The sequence below is a fragment of the Anser cygnoides genome, chromosome 6, assembly GCF_040182565.1.
Source record: "Anser cygnoides isolate HZ-2024a breed goose chromosome 6, Taihu_goose_T2T_genome, whole genome shotgun sequence".
In the NCBI taxonomy this organism is placed as follows: Eukaryota; Metazoa; Chordata; class Aves; order Anseriformes; family Anatidae; genus Anser; species Anser cygnoides.
This window is the reverse complement of record NC_089878.1, coordinates 40546042-40569371: the sequence shown is the minus strand read 5'-3', so window position 1 is coordinate 40569371 and position 23330 is coordinate 40546042. Positions and strand designations below refer to the sequence as shown.

The window sequence follows — 23330 nt, the reverse complement described above, 5'->3', positions numbered from 1 at the left end:
TGCTGGCTGCCAGCACGCGCCGTCAGGACAGCCCCCGGCCATTAGCCCTGCGGGGCTCACCTCTGTGCGGCTGTTTTGTAGGAGGAACAAACGTCCTCCTCTCTGCCTCTCTGGGGTCAAACAAGCTTGCGTTATTCCTGTTTTGCCGTGGGGGACGTTGCCAGCTCGCAGGTCACACGGCGGTCCCGCCGTGGCCTTGCTCTCGCCCGCAGCCGCTTGTTGTTCATGGCCGCTGCAGGGGCTGTGCTCTGAATATCGAGCTGTGGTGTAGTCCGTGGGAATCTTTTCCCAAATTTCTTCCTTAGCGTTCCAGGCAAGATGAAGCTGGCAGGTCCTCGTTCATCTGGAGAGCATCTTCCCCGACAGGTAGACGCGAGTGTAGCTGCTAAGGGTAAATGTGTCGGCCACCGACACAGAAGACAGGTGAGCGGGTTTTATGCCGTGTTCCTGCAGCCGTGCTAGGAGGCAGGAAGATGGAGCTCCCCTGCAGTTCCTGCGAGGTGTTTCATCGCTCACCGAGCGCGATGCCTGTTTCTTCACAGTCCCAGGTAAAGTAAAGGCTCCGGGCGGCGCGCACCTTGCTGCCGGCCGTGCTAAAGGCGTGCAGTTCTGGCCGAAGCCACGCGGTGGGGCTGGCACTTCGGCTTGCTGCCATCCCCTCCTCACCGAGCACACGGTCGGAGCCCTGGAGCCCCTGTGTCCTCTCGGAAAATTAAATTAAATGCCACCTTTACAGTTTTCAAGTTCCTCAGCAAAGCGCTTGGCTCAGAGTCGGGCATCACCAGCCCAGTACAATGAAATTCCAGAGAGTTGCTCCTGCTGATTTGTTTCGGGCTGTAATTTGCAGTATTGGATGTCTGATCTGATGCCGGGTTAGCTCAGGAGACAGGAGTTAGCTCAAGTTGCTCTCTAGCAATCACACGATGCTTCCTGGAATTTGCTTTCTGGTCTCCGTAGCTGAGAGCACAAGCCCTGGCTCTTGCTTTGAATTTACATTTGTGGAACGCACGAGACAAATCAAAAATCACAAAGCACTCGTTAACTTCTTAAATGAAATATTTCCCGTCCTGTCAAGCCACAGAATGAGGATGCAGCTGGTTCGTAAGTTCTGGGCAGGATTCAAAGCACTGCCCATGCTGTCGCGCTCCCCGGCTTAGCTCCCGCTGGCGCTGTGCTTTAGCCACGTACCAACAGCCACCTGAAGCACTCGCACCCCAGAACTTTACGTCCTGCTGATGAATGGAAACAGGGAGTTAAACTTTTTGGTTTGTGCCCCTCTGCCTGCATGTCCGTGCATTTGTCTTTCAGTTTTTCCATTTACACCGTAAAACCCACGCCCTTGTTTTGTGTTTTACCTGGAGCTGCTTGCTTATCGTGGCAGTACGGCTCCCCGGTGCAGCGGGACCCCTCGATGTGGCCGCCAGCCTCGGCGCCCCGTCGAGGCCGAGGGCAGAGGTGGGGCCGCTGTCGGACACAGCGAGCCCAGAGGGTTGGAATTACGGCTCGCGCTTTCAGAAGAAGAAAATTATGTGCTATCAGACCGCAAACACACGTGTAATTTAGCACTAAACCTCTGAATACGGAGCGCAGAAAAGCAAGGAACTCAGATGCAGGGCTTGTTTTGCCTCGTCTGTGTTGCTCCCGGCGCTGTGATCTGCTGGCGTGCTCGGGTATATAAATATCTGCCGGGCCATGTGGTAGGGATCTGCAATGCACGGTGGCATTGCTGAGATCTGGAGTTACGTAAACTTAAACCAGATTGTTTTTAAAGTATAAACTCTTGGCTTTTCTTCCAGGTTCAATATCAAAAAAAAAAAAAAAAAAGGCAAAGAAACCCAGATTCACTAATGCAAATTAGCCTGGTTCTGCTGTTTTGGCAATACAAAATTGTGAGAAACCTAATATTAAAACACAAAACAGTCCTGGAAGGGTAACTTTCCAGCGGGCAGCTGCCCCATCCCTTGCTGTGCTGCACCGAAAGCTTTTCTCCAGGGAAAGGGGAGCTTGTTCAGCCCCTGCTGAGCACTCCTGGGGGCCCCCCTGCCTGGTGTTCACCCTGGAGGCCAAGGTGGGAGAGCGCGGCTTTGCCGGAGGGCACTTGAGCACCGTCGCGTCCCTTCAGTAGAGGCTGTGTGCCTGGGCATTTGTGAGCCCTGTTGCTTCGTGCTTTCCAGCTGTGCGCGTTTTTGGGGCAGCCCGCAGCATTTGCAGCATCCCCCAGGTATGGGGCAGGGTTGTGGGACCCCTGCGGGTCCCACACTGGCTGTTCTCGAAGCCCTGGGCACCGAGTGCAGGTATGGGATTCCCTGTTTCCTCCGCAGGCATGGGGGGCACGGAGGAAATGTGGAAGATTCTCTGAAGCTGGAATTGTTTGGAGTCATGAAAACACCAATAAACACTCCTACGTGCTCGCGGAATTAAACTCGGTCGTTCTAAATAATTATAATTGCTTTAATTTGCCATATTTTGTGACGGCTTGTTCATTAAACCATGAGCTTCGTGGAAGCTCCGCTCCCGAGTCTAGCTGGAGGAAATAGTAGGATAGTATTTAGCTGGGTGCCCCAAATTGTGCAGCAATTATGACGAAACAAATCCGTGCCGGGTTCTGCCGATTGCCATGGTAACCCACATTCAAAATAGCAGTAGAAGGCCACGTAGCAGAAGAAAACCAGGTTTTTGTCCCTTATTAACTGATGCGCGCTGTCGGTTTTGACAGAGAAGCCCTTAAAATGGAGGCAGTTCCCTTTCGGATTGCCGTCGTGTTGTAAGGACGAGTCCTGCTCCAGAAACGCGCTCGTGCAGGCGGTGCCTGTCGGAAGAGCCGGCCGTTTGCTTCGCGTTGCTGGATGCTCCTGCCTGTCCTGCCCAGCAGCAGCGAGCAGGGGAGGACAGGGGGCTGCGGCAGCAGAGCTCCCGGGTTAGCCAGGCGGCCTGCTTGGGGCTCTGGAAGCGCTGCTTCCCGTACCTCCGGCTTGCGGCTCCGGGCTCGGCGAGACCTGAGCCGTGCGCTCGATGCGCTAAAGGGATCTCGCGCCGGCATAACCTCTGAGGTTTTGACGACTCCAAGAATTTAGGAGTCGGGCATCGACTCCAGAAAAGAAAGCTGACTGCACTTGTCACCAGAACAGCTGGTTTGGTGTCGCTTTGTGCCAGTGCATATAGCGTCTGTTTGTTTTGAGGGGGTTTGCAGCTCTGATTTTTGTAGGCAGATTCCCCCAGCTGTGTTGGCCAGCAATTTTGAATTAAAGCTGATTTTGTGTTTCTTGTATTGTCCTTCCTCCAGAGACTGAAGCGTTAAGCAAAGCGTTAGGTGTCACAGCACTCACAGCAAAGCCAAGCGACTTCCTCATCCTGTAAAGGTTTTACTAAACGTGTGAAAAGGCGTTTGCCCCTACACGTCGCTGCCCAGCGGTGATCTTGACTTTTGGGGGCTCGGGGAGGCCGGGGGGCACCTCGCGGGGAGCTGGGGGCATTAATTGCATTTAAGGGGCTAACGAGCAGGCTGGCAGTAGGGTGAGTTCCTGGGAAGGTAAGGCTGGCAGCTGAGGGTACTTTCAGGCTGTTTGCTGATTGTGGTTGGCAAACCGTGCACATGACTCTGGATACAACAAAAGGTTTTTCTGGAAATAGCTTCTCCATTTCTGAAAATTGACGTTTCGGTCTGTATCATGGATGTTGGCAAGAGGGGGGGAACTTCTGGGAGCTACTGGCTGTTAATGCTCGGGGGAAGAGGGAAACTAGCTGCAGGTAGAAAGAATATTTTCATTACTCCTGCGTCATTGCTCAGTTAAGATAAAGGCATTCAGACGCCTCTTTTACAACCTGCATAGAACCAAAGACATTTGGCATTTTAAGGAAATGTTCTCATGAATGTATCATGCCCATCAGGCTTCACCTATTGCACTAGACATTCACAAGATCAGAGCGTAATTCAGCTCGCTGCTCTTCCTTTGTCACCTATGCCCTTACCACCTACTTTCCCACCCCCAGATTTTAGGTGGGTTCTTCAAAAGATGAATAAAACTGAATCAGCTGCATGAAGAAGAATTCAGGGCTTTCAAACTCACTGGGGAGAGCGGAGCATACATGTGTGGGAAGGAGTGAGTCCACTGACAAAAGAAGCTATTTAATCTTTAATGTTCGTTTCCTGCTACTATGAAAAACACTGAGCATGTTTAATAAATAGTCCTTTATTTTTATTTTTTCATGACTGAGTGGGTAAGGCTGCTGCACCGAGCTTGTGCAAAGTGCCCCAGCTACACGACGCTGCGTAGCGTCTGTCACCTGCTGCAGGGGCCCTTCCCAGCTCTGGGGTTGCTGCTGGCTGGCTGGATTGCTGGTATAATATATGCCTGCACAGAATTTAATTTATAAAGTGTTTTTAACTTTGCTGCTTGCTGTACACCTGGAAAGCAACTGCGTCTTCTTTCCTTCCCGCAGTCACGGCAGCGAGAAGCGTGGATGTGCCAGTGGAATGCCCTGAGTCTTGTCTCTTCATCCCAAGAATTAGAAAGACAGAGCAAGTGTTAGTGGCGTTCTTCCCAGTGAGCTGCCCACGTTATGTTAAGGGGATAACTACCTTCAGCAAGCCTTGCTCAGAGTGCTTTAACGCAACTGCAGGCAGCTCCTCCCCAAAGCAGAGGCTGGATGACGGTCTCAGGAGTGAGCTCACCTTTTTCCTGATGTCTTCAAGTTAAAACCAAATGCCTTCCTGGCAACAACTCCTGCTACCCCAGTATAATTATTTTTCTAACACGAAATTGCAGATCTTGGTACAGGGCTGTGGGGCACGGGTGAAATGCTTTGGCCTACAGCTTGACAATCAAGGTCAACAGAAGTAACGTCAGATTGCCCTAGTACCAGCTCGTTTTTGAAAGCCATCCTAAAACCAGAGGTTTCCGAGGGCGTGGGGGAGAGGAATGGAAGCTGCTCGGGTGCCCCATGTGCAGAGCACCGGTCAGTAATCTTACTCTGCTATTTTTATTCTGCTGAACCAAGAGGTGGCAGCAATATTCCCTCCTGAGACGCCTGATATGTCACTGAAGGATAACGTTTAATAGCAGTAATGAGGGTTCAAGTCATAATTTCACTTCTGGTCGGAACTGGAACAAAACCAGTTTCTCCTCCCTGCACCAGGTCTGAAAGCAATGCTGACAGGCGTCAGGCCCAAAGTACGGTTACCTTTGGCTGGGCTGTGGGAGTGCTGTGGGAAGCAACAGCTACCGGTTTTGAAGAGCTTGAATATGAGTCTCCTCCAGCGGCAAGTCCATCACAGCAGCCAGCGGCAGGTATTCTGGGAGAATAAAGTGAATTAGCAAACAGGTAGAGAACAGGCTGCCGGCAATGCTAGGTCTCTTCCTAAGCCTGTCCCCGCCGAGGGATCACGGCCGAAAGCAGAGTTTGCCTACATCTCTTCCGATTTTGCTTAGCAGATTGTGCCGAGCTGCAGTGCCTGTAGCATTCAAATAAATGTCTAATCCTTTCCTTTCTAAGGATAAGTGTTACAAGCTTTTGGCTCTATCATTTATTTTAATACTCTGGATTTCTTCTACAATTTGGATAAATATTTCCTCTTATCAGTTTTGACTTTTGTAGCCATTTAATTCTGTGCTCCCTCTTCTGGATATTGAATTAAGCTCTGAGAACACATGCTTCTGATCTGCTTCATCATCTGTATTGCTCGCAGTGATTATGGGCAGAGATGGCAGAACTGCCATTATTTATTATTCTCAGCAGCTCCCATTATAATATTCTGTTTTCTGCTTGTATCTCTGTCAAGCCTAGCTATTCAAGCTGAATTTTTCCATGCTTGCTCCCAAATGGCTTGCTTGCACGTGTTTCATACTCTTTTTTTGGACTGTAGCAAATACGAGACCCTAAATATTGCTGCTTCTCCATTCATTCCTGCTCTTTTGTTTCCTGTCTCATAGGCAGTTTCAGATCTAGCACACCACTTTCCCCTCAGCAGTCCATTTAGGGATTTTTTTAAAATATTTTTTTTAGAGTAGCCTCCGTAAGGATCATGTTAAAGGCCAGAATAAACTAACCATTCTGTTCTTTTTTTGTGCATGAGTATAGGATTTGAGAGATTAGGGAAAATAGATATCTAACAACTGCATGAAAGTGGTAAGGGAAAAAATATTAGTATCTGTATAAATGTTCAGAGCATTATGTTAGAAATAACTTGATCTGATCAAGCCTCTGAACTACTCCCAGCTCTCACAGACTGGCACTGACAGCATGTGCATTGATGTATTGCTTCAGACTGGGAACTGTAAAGGTTTACAGATTGATTCAAACATCTTTGCCCGAAAGCAGAGGAACAGATCCTGTTCCATCCTATTTTAATAACTGCTCGTGCACCGACCCCTCTTTACACACAGGGCTTTTCGTACCCGTAACAGGGAGACGGGCTCTGCTGCAAGGATTTTTGTAATTACGATTGTTCTCTTTTGTAAGGGAAAGGCAGAAGGTATTTTTAGCCATTCTGACTGCCTCTGATTTGTAAAAGGACTCACACAGCGCTGCTGGCGTATGGAGTACGTTGAGGTGCTGAAGGAATTAAGAGAGACCTGCAGGTGTTTGTCATCCCCAGCGCAGACGACCCGATCCATCCCGACCTCCCACCTGGCTGGCGGTGCTGGGGCCCCTGGATCGCTGTCACCGCCGTACCCGGAGCTGTTCCGGCAAGGAGGCGCCCCAAAGTCAGAGGTACCAACAGGCCCTCCCAAACCGAGGCACATAGAAATACGTTTTAGGGTTCTTTTACTGCCTTACATCTTCCAGGAGAGCCCCATAACGACGACGAGCAGTCACTGTTTTCAGGACTTTGTACACAGATTTTATGGTGTACTCCTGGATGGCGAGAATATCCTAAACGGACGGTCTCTGGCAGGTGAGAAAAGGTCTCCCAGAGAAGTTCTTGCTGGTAAAGTCTCTTACTTAAATATGCAGTAAAATTCTTGAATCTCTGTGTTTTTTTCCCCCCACTCGGTTCTCAAATACCCTGACTAAATATTTAAAGGACTTGAGCGGGCTAAGTGGCTGCTCCTTCATTGATCGGTTGTTTCTGGATCCGTTTCTCCACTTGGATGGGTGTCATGGAAATCTGCTGAAATGAGCTGAAGTTTCCTGTAGGCCCTTGCCATGGAATTCAAATGCTGTGTTGCAGTATATGGTAATTGGGTTATAAAGCATAAGAAAATAAAATAAAACGAGCAAAAAAACCCAACATGACAGGCTAATCAAGCTGTCCCTGTAAAACCCCAGGGAGAAGCAGCAAAGTACAGATCAGTTTGCGTCACACAACAGAAGCTGTAGGTTTACTACTTCTTCTAAATTCCCCAAAATAAAGAATACCCCGTTACCGGGCGTACTGGGCGATGCTGAAGGTGTGGGTGTGAGGCAGGCACGGGGCACGCGGCGTGAAGCAGAGAGCGGTGCTGGAGGCGAGCTCCGGGGCGCTGCGGGGCTCGGCGCCGTGCTCCTGCGCTGCTCCTTCCCCACCACAGGCTCCCCGCAGCCTCCCTCCGCCAGCCCCAGGTGCGTAGTTGTCGCCCTTCTGTGCCCGTGCGCGTGTGCCTCAGTGCTGCTGAGGTTTCCAGGAGGCAGAGGCGACTTCAACTGCTGGGGTGAAGCAGCAGCGGCTTCCCATAAAGTTAGTAATTGGCTTTTATTGATAGTTTCCCATCATTTCATCAGTTGCAGTCTGAAGTGGTGTGCAGCAACACTCGGCATCAGCACTTGTGGCAGTTAAAGAGATTGATTAACATTCATCAGAAGAGAAGAGGAGCTTAAAATAAGAAATAAAACAAGCGCTTAATCCTCAGGCCCAGATGTTTTCAGGCACGGGAGATAAAATGTCTGTCTTCTCTGAAAAGAGAGCCCCCATATCCTCCTTTCAGCAAAGAGCCATGACCCAACTCCAGCCCTAAAAACGCGCTGTCTTTTTGTGATGTGACCGTGTTTTGGGCGTCCGGCCGGTAGCTGGTGGGCTGGAGTTGTGCTGGAGGGCGACGGCTGCGTGCGGTGCCTGTGGGAATCACCGGGACTGCTCTGTAGGTCCTTCCTTTCAAATGTCCGGGCTTTGAAAGGGACACCCACGTTAATACGGTGCTGTGGCTGTGGGCTGTGTCTTGCCATGTTCTGCAGGTAATTTCGGATTTGCCGTGCTCAATACCGTGCACCAGCAGATGCCATAATTAGAGTAGGGCTGGCTGGAATTATAAAAACCTGAGAGCACATTCATATCTGCCTCAGGAGGTGGAGATAATCTACTCTTCTGTATCAAAACTGCTCTGGAAGGCTGTAGCTATGGTTCCGAGTTTCCCACAGCTCAGCTTTTTGCAAATCTCCATAGAGCCTGCAGGAAAGAGAAATCTCACAACTAGTTAAATATAGAGGATACCTGCAAATGTAGCCCAGTTACCTCTCTCGTTGTAGGTGCTTTAAATCGAGAGAAAGTGACAATGAAGTCTTCACACTCTCTTTAATTATAGAAGCCTTTATATAACAGTGTCAGATAAATGTGTTTTAGAATAGGTAGCACCTCCCTGCCTCCAGAAGAACTGTCAAATTAGACCCTACCAGACTAATTTATTACTTGAAATCCAGAGAATTAAAGCATACCATCCAGTTCTCCCTTTGAATTAAACCTCTAAATGCACAGAATCCTCCGTGCCAAGACATCTCCCAAACACCACAATGCTTCTCCGTTTTGAAGTATAAATACTTACTCATCTAATAACTTCTAGGACAGCCAAATACCACAACTGACAGCCAGTTCTCACGGCTCCTGAGATGTTAGAAAACAGGGTTAGTGGGGATCTCAGGAGGTTATCTCATTCGTACCTCCACCCCGAGGCAGAAGCTGTTGCTGCTAAAACCAGATGCTTACCTAATCTGTATTATAAAACAGAGGGAAGAGGGAGAGAGACAGAGAAATAAATTGCTTTAGAGGGAGCAGGGCGAGCAAGTGGGCTGTGCCAAATAACTTAGAAGAGTGAGCAACTGGACTCCCTCCAACTGGTGGAAGCAAGTTCTGCCTTAGGTGGATTGCTGGAGAATGCTGACAGTCCTTTTCCTTGATATTAATGAAATACACGCTTGGGCTCTGCTGCTGATTTCAGCAGGAGCAACGTTACGTGGGGGAGCGCGATGTGTTTCAACAGGTCCCGAAATGCAAGTTAACAAAGATGAGAACCAATGCTTATGTTTTGGGTAAGGTGTGCTGATAAATGCTGCAGTTGTTGTGTGCTTAAAGCTGCTAAAGGAGAGGGTTCATATCCAGACGCGCTATTACCGTAACCGCTAATGCCTCTTGTTAACATGCCCTCGCCGTCCGCAGGGGTGCTGTCTCGTTAGTCCTAAGTGATGTTGTGAGCCCAGGGTCATAACCTGTCTGTTGGAGGAGGAGGAGGCTGTAAGGAACTTCTGTCCATCTTCGCTGCGGCAGTATTTGGGTTTCGTTGCCTCGGGGTGAATATTCGTGTCGATCCAACCCCTCTCCGCAGCAGCAGGGTGCACGGGGTCCCGCTGCCCGAGTCGCGGTCCGTCAGCCGCAGCAAAACCCCAGGTGGAAGCAAAGTCTGTTAAAGTAGGAAAAAGGCAGAAGCTGCTGACTTACATTCTGGCTTTGCGCACTGCGGTGCTGAGGTATTTACTTGACTTGGCAATCTAGTTACTGTGCATTTATTCAAATGGCCCTTTAGTGTGTTTATGCAAGTAGTTCGTTGCTACATCTCCTAAAAGAACCACACGAGTGCTGTCATTTGGTTGTGTAATCATTAGGTTGGGCTTTAAACAAAATTTCCCGTGGTTCTGTACAAAATTCGTGTTCTGGGAAAGAGAGTATTCCCACGTTTGGATAGCTCCGAAATGACTAAATAATTGATATTCAGGAATACATGGATGCATGCCTCAAAGAGGATTTATGTTTTTTTTTTTTTTTTTTTTCCTTTGTAGTCCCGGAAGGGTTGGTTCCAATCAAAAACCAGAATGGGGATAAACTCTGGTGTGATCAGCGGGTTTGGAGGGAGCCACGAATTTCCGAGGTCTGTGGGATGCTCGGAGTAGTCCGACTTCAGTCCCTTCCTCTCCATCACCTAGCAGGGTGCAATAGAGCATTGACTTCAGTTTTAACGCTGCTTCAAAATGCCGCGAACAGCATAATTAGCATTGAGCCTGTCCTTTTACCTACACACAAGGCTGTAATAAGTCCTTAGAAGGAGGAGGCTTTTAATTAACCATGACCACCACCGCATGGACCATTCGGTGATTCCAAAGGATACCTCCATGGCTACGCCATACGGACTCGTTACGCTCCTCATCAGTGGGGCAGACAGACACGTTGGGTAGGTCCTATAGAAACCGGATTATTTTGTGGTCTTTTGTTCGCGTTTTTTTCACAATCTCCTGTGCCCCTGGGAACATGAGGAGCTGTGGCCCGAGATCAAAGGATGAGGTACGCTCCCTGCATACGGTATTGCAGTAAATCCGCAGGAAACCTAATTCACAGCAGCCCTGCTGAGATCACCAGAGGACAGCAATCCTCAGCGAGGAATAACCCACATGCTTGTAGAGATTGCACTGCACCGTGATTAAATCCCTTTAAAAGTAGAGACCAGACTGCTTGAAAATACCTATTTACCAGTCTTTGAAAATTAATACCATAAACACATTGAATGATACAAAATGGATAATGTAGCAGCTGACACCATTTAAAGTATCTTTAAAGGATTAGACCTTAAAAGGACTTAATTCAGCTCATTTAGCCATCCATGACATGTTTTCATCGGGTCTCTCACAGCTACCAACGCGCACGCACGCAGAGCGATCGGTTCTTGGATGCTCGTTGCCTTGGTGCCAGCCAAGTGCAGGCTGAGGATGACAGGTACCAGAGTCTTTGTCTTTGGCCTGAGGCAGTGAAATTCCCGTGCCTAATAATATCAGAGCATCTGTATGCTCTTCCAGAAAGAGGCCAGGCATGATTTTCATCTCTCAAAACCTTCAGTTAATGTGTGACCCTCATCTATTCTTATAGTGGTTTTTTTGTTTGTTTGTTTGACCTGTTTTTGGGGAAGCTCACCTAGAAAAGGTTTTTCCCTCTGTACCCATTCCATTTTGCCTGCTCTGAGTTGGAGCCGGTGAGATCTGACTCTGTGGGACACGGTATCACAGTCTGTAAAAACATAACGTGCTTTTAGTGAGCTAATGCCCTGTGCTCCAGCACTCATGTATAGATACCTGCAGTACATACTACAGAGGGCTAGTGATGGCTTGTCACTGAAGTGAATTATTTCAAATTATTTTCCTTAGCCTTATACCCCCCCCTTCTGCAACCCTTGCTCCCAGCTTTTGGGACTGTTGTGGTGAAGCTCGGCTGTCCCCGCATCCCAGCACTGTGCCCAGGGGGTGGTGAGGGCAGGGTGCAGCTCCAGGCTCCTCAGGGGGATTCGGAGCCCCTCTCTCGGGAGCCGGGGAGGCCCTCACGCCGTGCTGGCGGCACCCAAGGTAAATGCTGGAAGCGGGTCGTGCGGGCGTCCCTTATGTTTACATCTTTGCAGTACAATCCTGATTTAATGAGCTGTGTGTTTTTTTATAGCGTCTTTTAGGAGCCTTTCAAGTCGAGTCATTAAATATATATTTTAAATAACCTCTGTATCTTAAAAGGGCAGTGTGCAATGCAAGTACTGGAAATCAAACAGCTATTCCCCTGACTTCTGAGTTAAGTTATTTCATTACAAATTTATGCGAAGCTCAGACACAATTTTTTTTTCTTCTGATTTCATGTCCTTCTTCTATTTTGTGCTGACAAATGATTTTGATGTTGCACTTAGAAATTCCTTCCCATTTTAAATTTTAATAGCCCCCTACCACCGATGTATTTATTTCCTTAAGTCTGTGACATCACGGATCTTCGGGAGGGGGGGCAAAATGCTGCGTAGCGCAGGCCCTAAACATTCATCCATTAACTCCTCTATGGGAGTTCAAAGAGAATTTTAAAGACAATCTCAGGAACTGAAATCCTCCTCCAGCTGAACAGCCTTGGTCGAGGCTTGGGAAGTGCCCCAGCCACGCTGGCTGTGCTCTCCGGCCATGGCCTCACTGGGAGGATAACGCGAGCGGGACGAGGGCCGGTTCGGCGTCTGGGGCTGTCCCACGCTTGGTGGTGATGGCCGGGAAAAGGACCCAGGTAGCGTCAGTTGTACGAAGTGGTTTTTGTCTCCTGACAAAAAGTGCTCCCTTGTTTCAGACGGACCACTGAAAGCCATCAGACATGCATCACTGACCAGCTCGCAGTTTGTCTGTTGGGTTGACGTTGGCAATGAGCTCCTTCACGGGCTAGGGATGTTGCTGTTCCTTGGAAGATCTCGTAGTCTGAGGGCTTAACCCTGACAAGCACTTCAGGAGAAGTAAACGTTAACAAGGAGGTTCTTCCCTCGGCAGTCGGTGGGACTGTGGTGCTTCTACAGACACAAAGGGCGTTGGGCAAACCAGGAGCTTGCGTGGACAGAAGCAAAGAATGCACTGGTAGCACAGGGGAAGCAGCAAATTGGAAATAAGATTTATCGTAATTGGGGGGAATTTTTGAAGAAATTGATAAGAGATTGTGAACACGGGGAGACGAATGCCTCTGGCTTTGCCTCAGATGCCTGTTGGCCACCTCCCAAGTGATTAGTGGTAACTTTGCAGCGCTAAATTAAGCCTTTGGAAGGAATAGTAGGTGAAACAAATGGAAAAGATAGCAAGTGTTTATGAACGCAGAGATGTTTGATTAGATTACACTAAAGATGAAATTTGAGATAATTAGTTTAATTAGCAACAGGAATTAAATTGTAAATTATTTCCCTGGATTTGTTGTCTTGTTTTGGCTCACGTAGGGCTATTCCTCGGTGCTATACGTGCCCACCGCAAGTGTGGGGAGGGAGGAACGTGTGCTGAGGTATGAGATGGGAGGCCAGGGGGTGCACAGGGGAAGGGCTGGCGGTGCTGTTTGCTCCTTGTGTGACCGACTGAGGGCTTTCCTCAGGCACAACCGGAAAGTTAAAGACTGAAGCTTGGGTAGGGTCACTTTTAGAGATTTGTTTCGTCATTTGGCCAAAATTATTATTATTTTTTTAATTCATAGTGTTTGGGGTTTGTTTGTTTGCAGCATCACCATGTGCCATCAGGAGAAAATTTATTTTCTAGAGTGGAACAGAAATCACTTGTGAGAAAAGCCTCCACATTACGACTTTTTGATTAGGACCCGCAGCCAGCAGCCATCCTCCATCACCACAGCGGCAGGTGCTGCGGCCGTTTTGGGCCCACCAGGCCCGGCGGGGCTCTCGCTGCTCCCAGCGGGGTTGGCGGTGCCAGGGCACCGGGCCTGCCGTGCCCGTGCGGCGGTACCGGGCCGGGCCGAGCAACGGCTCCGCGCCGGGCCGGCCGTGACAGGGCGGGCAGCCGCCGGGGCACTGCGCGGACGGACGCCGCTGAGGCGACGAGCGGCAGCCGTTGCTCGGCGGCGCGTCGTAGCCAATAGCAGCGCGGCGGCGGCGCGTCGCAGCCAATGGCGGCGCGGCGGCGGCGCGGCTCAGCCAATGGCGGCGCGGCGGCGCGGGGAGCGGGAGGCCGGCGGAGGGGGGGCTGCGGGCCCGGTGCCGGCGGTGGGCGGCGGGAGGCGGCGCCGCGCGGCTGGGGGCGTCCGCAGCGCCCTGAGGGCAGCCCGGCCCCGCACCGCCCGCTCCGCTCCGCTCCGAGCCGCACCGCTCCGCGCCCCCGGCGCCCGCGGGGCCCCATGTACGACAACTTGTACCTGCACGGCTTCGAGGACTCGGAGGCGGTGGGTGCCGTGGCGGCGGGCTGGGGTCGGGGGCTGCGGCGTTGCGTAACGGCCGGGCCCGGAGCCCGGAGCCCGGGGCCGGGTCTCTGGTCCCGGGTCTCTGGTCCCGGTGCCGGCGGCAGGGCGCGGAGCCCGGCGGCCTGCGCTGCCCCGCCGCGGGGAGGGCTGCGGGACGGCTGCCTTCCGTACGGCGACCGGGGCTGGGGGCTCCGGGGGTCCGGGGCCGTGCTGGCGGCTCCCCGGGGTGCCCGTGAGGCGCCCCAAGGGACGCGCTGATCCCCTTCTGCTGCTGGCAGACAGCCGTTTTGTGCCAGCGGGAGGCCGGGGAGGTTGCACAGCCGGCCGTGGCAGGCGCCGTGGCACCGGAGGGGGCTCGGGGTGCCCGCCCGGGGGGGCTGGAGCGAGGATCGGGTGGCTGGGTTCCTCAGGGCGCTCCTGGCTGCTTGGTGGAGGGGTGGCGGCGGCTCTGTAACCCTGCCGGTGCTCCGGGATGCTCAACTTGTGGGACCGGGGGGCTGGGTGAGCGCCTCATCTCCCATTTAAAAAGCAAAAAAGGCAGACCGAGCCCTAAAAACAACACGCGTCTCATACAGAGCCTAAGCCCCAGAGGCTCAGACACAAAGCAGATAAAATTCCCCGAGCGCTTGTTTGCTTCATGCTGCCACGCCACTCGCTCAAAGCGCCGTACCTTATTATTGTCGGGGATTCTGACTCACGAGCCGAGAACGCCCGCTGAGACAATATTCTGGCAAACAGGTAGCCTGATGGGGCACGGGGGTATTCCTTTCCAGCCAGGGAGCGAGCAGATGTAACGGAATTAATATAGCGAAGAGCAAACTGGGGGTAGAGGACCGGTTCCCTGCGGCTAAGAGAAAATAGCCGCGAGGATTGAGGAGGACTCGGTGCTGTTCTGGGCGTTAGGGGTTGGGAGGCACGGCCCAGGTGTGGTGTGCCGGGGGAACCCGGGGCAGGACGAGCGTGCACGCTGCACTTGCGCTCCCTGAAGCACGGGGAGGTGTGATCGGGTACTTGAGCTACTTGAAATACTTCTAGCACAAAATAAACCGTACCGAGATGAGTCACTGGTGCGGCTCACATCTTCCTCAAGCAGGCATTTGCCCTTACAAAACACGTACAGCAGCTTCCTATAGGGCGGCCTAATGTAAGAAACTAGCAGAGAACGAGCTCGTGTTCATAGCAAGAAATACAAGCTGACAAACCAATCCTGCCTTTTTCCCCCCAGTCGTATTATTTGGCATGTGGTACATGTTCACACTGCATTTTCTCTGAAGGAAGTCCCAGGGCACGTCCAGCTGTGGCAGCCTGCTGGGCTGGCAGTGCTTGCTCAGATCTGCTTTGACCTCAGACCTGGAAGGCAGCTCCGCAGGAATGAGCGTGGAGCTGGGGTAGGAGCTGCAGCTGTGCTGTAGCAGTTGGGTGCTGCTGTAGATGCTCCAAAACCAAAAATTGCTCACCTCCCTTTCCTGAGGTTAGTGTCGTAGCACGGAGAGGTGAGCTGCTGCCTTGGGCTTATCGCAGCGGACCTGTTCCTTCTCAATATAAATCAGGGAAAGGAGCATCTGGAAGGGCAGTCGTGATCAAGGGTTAACCGCTGTAGGTTTTCCCTGGGCTGAATTAGATGTGTGCTGCTGGCTGGCTCCAGTCTCTGCCTCAAGCTAACCTCGCGCTGTTACAGGCAGAGACCAGCAGAATGGCAGTGACCTCGCTCAGCCACCGCGAGCTTCTTCAACAGTAAAGCTGCACCCACTAAAACACATGCACGTAGCAATTTTTCATTTACCTTGGAAGAAAAGGTGAACAGTGAGTGTGTGGCACTTAAACGGGGTGAACATGCTCACTGGGGAAAGCCACGCAGTGCTTAAAGATAGGAAGCTGGGGCTTTGCGCTGAATTTATCCCTAGGTTCTTCTGGGAGAGGATATACAGGGTAACTGCTTATGGAGCACTCTGGAATTGTGTAGGTGAAGTTTTCCTACTAAAGCCAGGAAGAAAGATGACGTTTTTCTGAGAGTGAATTGAGGCATAGATGATTTTCTTTGACTGAGGTTATTATTACAGTGTGTTTGTGTGTATATACCAAATGTATGCAAAAGTACGTGTTTACACGTATAAAAGAAGGAATGGGTTGTGCGTGTGCATGGGTACTACAATGTATTACCAGCTGTGATGATTAATGCCAAGTAAATGATGCACTAGCTAGCTACTGTGAGGCTTTTTGGGGGAGGAAAATTACACTGCTGAAGCTGAAAAAAACTACCAGTGGTTGTAGGCAGAAAGTAGTTGCCACGTTGAGGGATAGAGGTGCAGAGAGAGACGTAAACAACTTTTGTGGACACAAATACCCTTGTAATGAACACAAAGTTCAGGCTTTTATAGCGTGTAACATCATCCGAGTGAGTTTTTGCCTTGTTTGTCGCCCTGTCCTGTCTAATCCGGGGGGCTCTGGGGGCTCGTGTGCCCGAGGTGGCTGTCGGGGCTGCTGGGACCTGCTGCCCTTGGGTGCGTCTGCCCAGAAGCGCAGCTGGTGGGGACGGACAGCCCTCAGGTGCTGCAGCCCGGCCAGCGGGAGGAATTGCTGGGCAGAAGGAGCGTGCGGGACAGAGCCCGACTTAAGAGGGACGAGGTGAGGGCAGGGAGCGGCCGCGGGGCAGGAGCCGGCACGTGGAGGCAGGGCGCTGCGTGGTGCCTCAGCTCGGCAGCAGGCGCTGACAGCGGCGGTAGCGCTCCGCGTGCCTCAGTCATGGCAGCGTTTCCATCCAGGCCGCCTTCGTCCTCCACGCGCCGTCACTTGGGATGGCGAAGAGCGTCAGGCTTTGTCTTCTGCTGGTCCTTTTGTTCCCTGCCGTTACCGATGTGCTTTTTCTCCAGCGTAGTCTCCTGCTTCTAAGCCTCCCGTGCACCTTGTGTGGTGTTTTCTTGACTCCTCGTAGTCTTCTGGCCTGCGTCCAGCCCTGTTGTGGCTTCCCTCCATCTCCTCTTTATCCCTGCACCTGCAGCCTGCCTCCTGCTGCCGGTGCTGGAGGGGGCTCTCCGTGCGCCAGAGCAGCAGGACGCCTTGCTCGCCGCTGTGTGAGCGGGGGAGATGTGCTCCCTCCACTCAGGGGTACCTGCTAGTTCACGCTCCTTATCACAGAGGATTAGATAAACGCTTGTCGGTGGGATCCGCGCCCAGATCCACAGCAGCGTCCTGGATAACCAAAGTCCTTTGGTGGTTGCAGGGAGCGGCCACCTGTGGGGCTGACCCTGGTGATGATCTTCAGAGGTGTGCCGTGCCGTGTGCGCGTCTCACCTGCGGCGTTCATCCCTTCGTGTCATGCGTCGCGTTAGAAAGCTGTGCTTGGCGTCATTCTGGTGCATTGGTACACCCGTGGTACAAACCGCTGGCAGATTTGGGAAGGGAAAGGTACTGGCGCACCTCGATGGCATCGCCCGCAAGCTGCAGGAGGCAGGACGGAGGCTGCTGTGACGCCGGGCGGTAGCGCTGGGCTTTCGTCCCTCTGTACAGAAGTTCTGTGCGGCATCCATGTGGAAACCACGCCGATCCGTGGGCTTGTCTGCAATCAGCAAGTGCCATTTTTGAGAGGGTGCTGCTGAGAGTCTCTGGGAGGGAGGTGAGAGGAAGAGCCGGGCGACACTTTGCTCACCACGCTCGCCGTCAGTGCCCGTATTTTGAGGCCAGTGCGCTGCGCTCCCGTTCCCGAGTTCAGGGGCGCTGCTGCTCGCACCAGTCAGTCACCTCTGCTAGCGAGCGCCTTCTCTCAACGGGGACGAGGTTCCTGAGAGCTGCGTACGCAGACAAACGTGATTACAGAAACCCAAGCCTGGCTAGGGAAGTTCGTGTTCCAGTACTGGCTGGGTCTCTGTGGGTGCCTCTGGTCTCTGAGGGAGGGCAGGAAGCCTTTTCTTGCCCCGTGTGTCTTTTCTGTGGTAGTAGGTTGAATGTAAGAAATAAAACGTGGGTGTGGGAATGTTTTACACCCTGTAACTTTGGTGATTGTAGCACAAAACTCTTCCAAAGGGGCAGACGCCAGTATGCAGTGGGCACGCTGGAAGCCTCGTGCTCCGCTTTCTGGCCCTCCAACGGAGAGGTGTGGCAGGGCCACGGCCACAGAGTGTGTGTGCCCTGGGCTGTGGTCAAAAGCACGCACTTGCATTCTCCTATGAAATCCATTCCTTGTGCCTGCGAAGTGTGTCTCTTTCCATCCCAGAGCCTGTTAATGTAGCGGGTTTTGTGGCACCAGATCTGTTTCACAGAACATCTCGGTACAATGCGCGGCTGAGACCAAGCAGAAGGCTTCATCCGGCTGTCAGATGAGCTGTGGGATTTCCAGGGGGGTTACAAGGGTTGCGGTCTCTGTTGGAGCACCGCTTCCACGGGTCCCTTCTGAAACTGTCAAGCCGAGGACTGGAAGGTAGCTGCCTAGATCTGGCTGTCATTCGAAGTGCCCTGACAGATTGAGCAGGCAGGGATGAAGGCTGCTCCTGGGTCAGTGCGGTTTGCTTCCCCAGCAGGTTTGCCAGCAGGGTTCAGTGGCAGCGGGAAGCCCGGTGCCCCACGCTGCCTTGACAGCGCACGGAGCAGTGGTTCGTAGGTACCATTCGTTGTAGAGTAAGACCGCACAGGGACCGTGCTGCGTTCCAGCCCTGCGGGCCGTCTGGGAGTCATTGAGCTTCCCTTTTCCTTTCCTTGTCACCGAAATCAAGAGAAAAGAGGTGAAGACTGCCGAAGCTGTCCCGCTTTGTGAGGTCTGACCGCGTGGAGCAGCGGGCGGGCGGTCTCATAAGGCCCTCCAGGGCTGCGAGAGCAGCGTTTGCAGTGCCAGTCGTTGGCTGATGACACTCGTTCCTCTTCGAGCATAGCTGTTCTGTTTCTCCATCTGAACTAGTTAAGTTTTCTAATGGTTACTCCAAAAAAGCTGAGTAACGTTAGGACCCAGCCACTGCGGAGCTGTTTGCCGGAGTGCTGCCAGTTCCCCACTTGCTGTTTGTTTACGTGGGGTTTTCAGTTCCAAGTACACACCGAGGTCTGTCTCGAGTGGGAATTCGTCAGGTAGTTTTGTTAGCACGAGATTATCCTCTGTCCGTGAAGTCTGCTGAATTCTCGTTGAGATTTGGCTTTTACACGGTCAGAGCATTTGCATTTTTTTTGACAGTTCCTAATGTGTTTCCATTAGTTCCTAATAGCTCGCCTCGAGTAATGAATCATCATCTGCCCGACGCTTCCCTTTTGTGTGAGGGGCTGGCTGACAGGGACTGGAAAGCCGGCTTGTTTTCTCTTTGGGGGTTTGCTTGGGTGGTTTTGCTTATTTTTTCCTGCTAAAATTTCCTAGCGCCACTACAGCATCAGCTATTGTTACAGTGTCTGATGTTTGCGCTCACTTTTAGAGTGATTTTCTGCCTGACTCAGATCTTGTGTGCGCTAAGTGCAGTGTTGTGATCTGATAGCGTGGCAGGCAAAGAAAACCTGCAGGAAGAAGAATATTTTTTAGAAATCACCGCCTGCTGTTTCCATAGAAGTGTTGTTTTCAGCGAAAATGCGTTAAAATCTAAACCAAACCAAACAAAAACCCTTCAAGGCAGCTAGCTGGAAGGACGTGAGGAGGACTAGCTGGTGTTGTGTGCTCAACTTCAGCGGCGTGCAAGAGCCCACCTGACGGGGACGGCGCGTTGAGCAGCAAGGCGCGTCCTTCCACGGCCTTACCCCAGCACTGGGGCTCCTCTGGGCAGCTCTTGAGCGATCTCAGGGTCCGACTGACATGACGAGGGCTGATCCTGGACTGTGGATCGCTTCAGAAACGTCCCGGTGTTAAGAAAATGCCGCTGCTGGGAAGCGCAAACAGCGCTCTCCGAGCTCAAGGGCGCCTGAGGGAGGAGCGGGGCCCTTGGCGCTGGAGGAGCACATCGCAGAGAGAACACGCAGCGAGGGGACGAGCTTAGCCTGGGATTTGGTGGTGTCATGGCCTGCTTCCTATCTCCCTGGAACACGCTCTGCCTGTGAGATCCGGGGCTGTTAGATGTTTGTTCCATTGAAGATGCAGCTACAGAGATAGTGGGGCCTGGTTTTAAAACCAGCGACTCGCGCGTACGCAGATGGCTTTACCGGCAGGACAAGCCTGCCAGGCACTCGTGGTCATTCTGAACCCAGTAATTAATTTCAAAGTGCCACTTAGCTGCCTGAATGCTGAGTTTGCAAGCGCTGTGGGGATTTGCTCACCAACTTCCGTCAGATCCCAGTTTGTATTTTTCCACAGTGCTTCGTCGCCCATTTTCGTGCCAGCAGTGACCCGCTTCCAGCTTTGGAGTGCCTCGCTCTGCAGCGTCCCCTCCTGCCTGCCGGGCCTTCAGCACGTCCTTGCATTCAGGTGCACCTGCGGCGAGGCACGCTTCTGGAAGACGAAGAGGTCAATCGCTGGTGGGCTTCTCGCTTTTCTTCAGATGTTACGTCATGAACCTGTGCGTGTCAGATGAGTTTCGCTGCCTGCCATCACTCCTGGTGAAACGCCATCTATGTACGGAGCTGTTCTGGTGCTTGGCTTCGAGGGAACTTCTGTTGTGTGCTTCCTAAACCAAGGAAAGATTTGCCTGGAGCTGCCTTGCCCCGTTAAGGCATCCCGGGTGACTTCCCGGGGACCTGCTTTGTGCCAGTCTCTCTGTTCTGGGCACCGGCAGGGATTTCGCCTCTGGAAACAGGACACAGGAGAGCAGGTCTTGAAAAAGGAGAGGAGATTTTGGCAGCCCAGGTGGGTTAGACGGGCAGGTGGCCACGCACGGGTAGGCAGCGCGGTTAGCACGTGGAGGGTCACTGCTGGCCTCCTCCTCCCGGCTCCTGCACCTTTCACTGCCTTCCCCTCCCCTGAGGGTCCCTTCGGTAACGTGGCGCGGTTCCTAACGCGCTCAGTGTGAGCTGGCGGTGCCTTTGTGGCCACGCAACGGTGAGCACCTCTTCTGATCGCCATCGTGTGCCCACCTCCTTCTGCCTGCCCCACAGCGCTGATTCCGAAGCTTGAGCTTCGCTTTGGGGAACCACCTGCGCGTCCAGCATCAGCCACGCTTTTCTGCCCCGCACGGAGAGCTGGAGGAAGCCGGGGGGGCCTGGCCTTGTGCATGCACAGGACTTTATTCTGCACGTTCAGTTTCCACAGCTGGCCTTGTCAGGAAGGGGGTTAATTGCTTTTCAGGAAAGGACTGTTTCAGGAGGAGCAGCAGTGGACCGCAGGTTCTGCTTTGGTCTTCAGGGCTGTGAGGATTTTTGCTTTCACAACAGCACAGAAATGCAAGAAAACGGTGGAGGAGGACAAAGGGGATGAGAAGGGCTGGTCTGTTTTTTCTCCTGAAAACATCGAGTAGTACAAAGGCTGTATGAATTACAGATCTGGAGCTATTTGGTTGTGCTTTTCCACCAGCCTGACAGTGATGTGATTTATTGCAGCAACATGGAAGAAATCACGGGGAAAAAATACTCCGTATCATCCTGCTCCGCGCTGAAGTGGTGGAGCGCATGTTTGAACAAGCTGCTAACACTTCAGATAAAACTCCCCAAGCCTTTCTATTTTGAGACAATTCTGCTTAAACCAAATATATTTTCCCTGCGAGTCCTTTCCTGTTTTTTTCTATGCCAGGCCATTTCCCCGCAAACGGGCTCTGGCGCTGCTCGGCTCGCTCGCTCCTTCAGCTTCCTCCCGCAGGCTGTTTGCCCTTCATACAACAGCGTCACAGTTAGGGGTTATTTACCATAAATGTCCGATTTTCTTTTAACATGTGTTGCTGTAGATGCTCTTGAGTCTGGTGTTATGAGGCTGGAGGATTATTTTTTGAATGGCCGTGTCCAGTGTGGCCGTGAAGGAGCCCTGGGCCCCTCTGCTCCCCTGGGAAGAGCCGAAGGGCTCCGTGCCCTGCCACCCATGGAGACAGGTGCAACCCGAAGGCCTCTCGCCTGGTAGCTCCAACAGTTTTTCCAGAACCTTTCATCCTTTAATCTGCTCTTATTAGCACCCAGTGAATAAAATCCTGGTTTTAGTGGCTACGTCCTATGGTATTTCCTTACAAACGTCTTCCAGTGCAGGATTCCACGGCATATTTTTAAACCTTGTTCCTTCTGCGATCAGTGTATCCCCTGAAGAATACATCTCTCGGTTTTGCTTGGGAAGCTGTGCCTGCTGACAGATCGCCAGGTATTCCCTGCTAAGCTACCTGTGTCGTGAGATACCGCAGTAAGATTTCATCCTCCAGAACAACCCGTGGTGCCCTCATCTCCTCCTGGCAGAACAAGCCCGGCGTCGTCCTTCGGCGAAGTTTCGGTTGTGGCACCCAGTGCCGGGACTGGGCAGGAGGAAGGCTCCAGCCGTGGGAGAGCCACCTCCATCGCTGTTTTATGCCTCGGCACCAGCCACGTCTGGAGGCAGCGCGGCTTCCCCTGCGAGGGGGAGACGTCTGTGCGACAAGCACACCGGGCAGCAGGGACCTGTACTGCTGGTGCTGAGCCGGGGCTGGTGGCAGGCTCTCGTTTTGCAGGAGCTCTTCACGCAGAGTAACCTTACGGGTACGTGCTTGTCATCCAGTGTGCCCGCTGAGCTGTCTGCGTAAAGAAAGGAGAAAAAAGTGAGCAGAGTTATTGCTCAACACACTTCTTCTCAACGCTTCTGACAAGATATGGGAAGGAGCTTTGTTGCCGTGCAGTACTTATCCTGGTTAAAATGTTCTCAAGACCTCAGCCCTATGGTATTCACACCTCAAAACAGAAATATTGGAACTCGGCACTTTTTATCAACATCTTATTAGAAAATGAACAGTATACAGACTGATGCAAAAAAAAATATATCAGAAAAATCAATTTTACTTTACTTCCCTGCATTTTTCTGTGCTAATTTCCGTTATCAGTTATTTGTCCCTTGCTGTCCTCAGGAGCAGAGCTGCAGGAAGCGTTCGGTACCTGGTGTTGCCCTCCAGAACGGATCCGGTTTAGTAGGGCAGTAAGCGATCCTTGCCTTTATCCTGTTAGGCCTGCTGCATCCAAACATGCAGCGAGCGGGAGGGGAAGCGAGGGAGCGCCGCAGGCTGGAATATCTCCTGTTAGCCACAAACTGTATTTCACAGAGGTTGTTCTGCTGAATTGAACTAAGCAGTTGGCTTAGGCTCTGAAAGTTGGCGCTGGATGTCCCTCCTGGTGCTGCTGCTGCCACTAGCCACAGCTATGCAGGAGGTACGTCATCTCTGACAGTGTTTAAGGACACGGTTAAATGTTTAGCTCCGCGACTCCCTTCTGAACATCTGAGGCTGCCTGCTTCTTGGCTGGGAGTCCAGCTTGCACCTTTCTGTAGCAAAACCTCCCTGTGTTTGGGTGCAGGCGTTGCTCCGACCCGCCTGGCTCGTCCCGTTGCTCTTTCGGCTTATGCTGGGCCGGCAGAGCAGAGAGGGTTTGGGACGATGCAGAGAAAGCTCTTTCCCTGGCGCTTTGGTCTCTCTCTGCCCAGACATTTTCTGGAGGT

General features: G+C 52.2%; 1 protein-coding gene across 5 annotated transcripts in view; it reads left to right on the top strand.

Moving 5' to 3' along the window:
* CACNB4 (calcium voltage-gated channel auxiliary subunit beta 4) overlaps positions 1 to 23330 on the top strand; it is a 77574-nt gene that overhangs the window by 14447 nt on the left and 39797 nt on the right. Inside the window, exon 1 of one of the 5 annotated variants that reach the window (XM_048080975.2) lies at positions 13668 to 13825. The exons of the other annotated variants lie outside the window; for them this stretch is intronic. Coding sequence (XP_047936932.1) covers positions 13781 to 13825 — 45 coding nt within the window. The 5' untranslated portion in view covers positions 13668 to 13780. Of the gene's footprint in view, positions 1 to 13667; positions 13826 to 23330 lie in introns of those variants that run through there. 5 annotated transcript variants of the gene reach the window in all.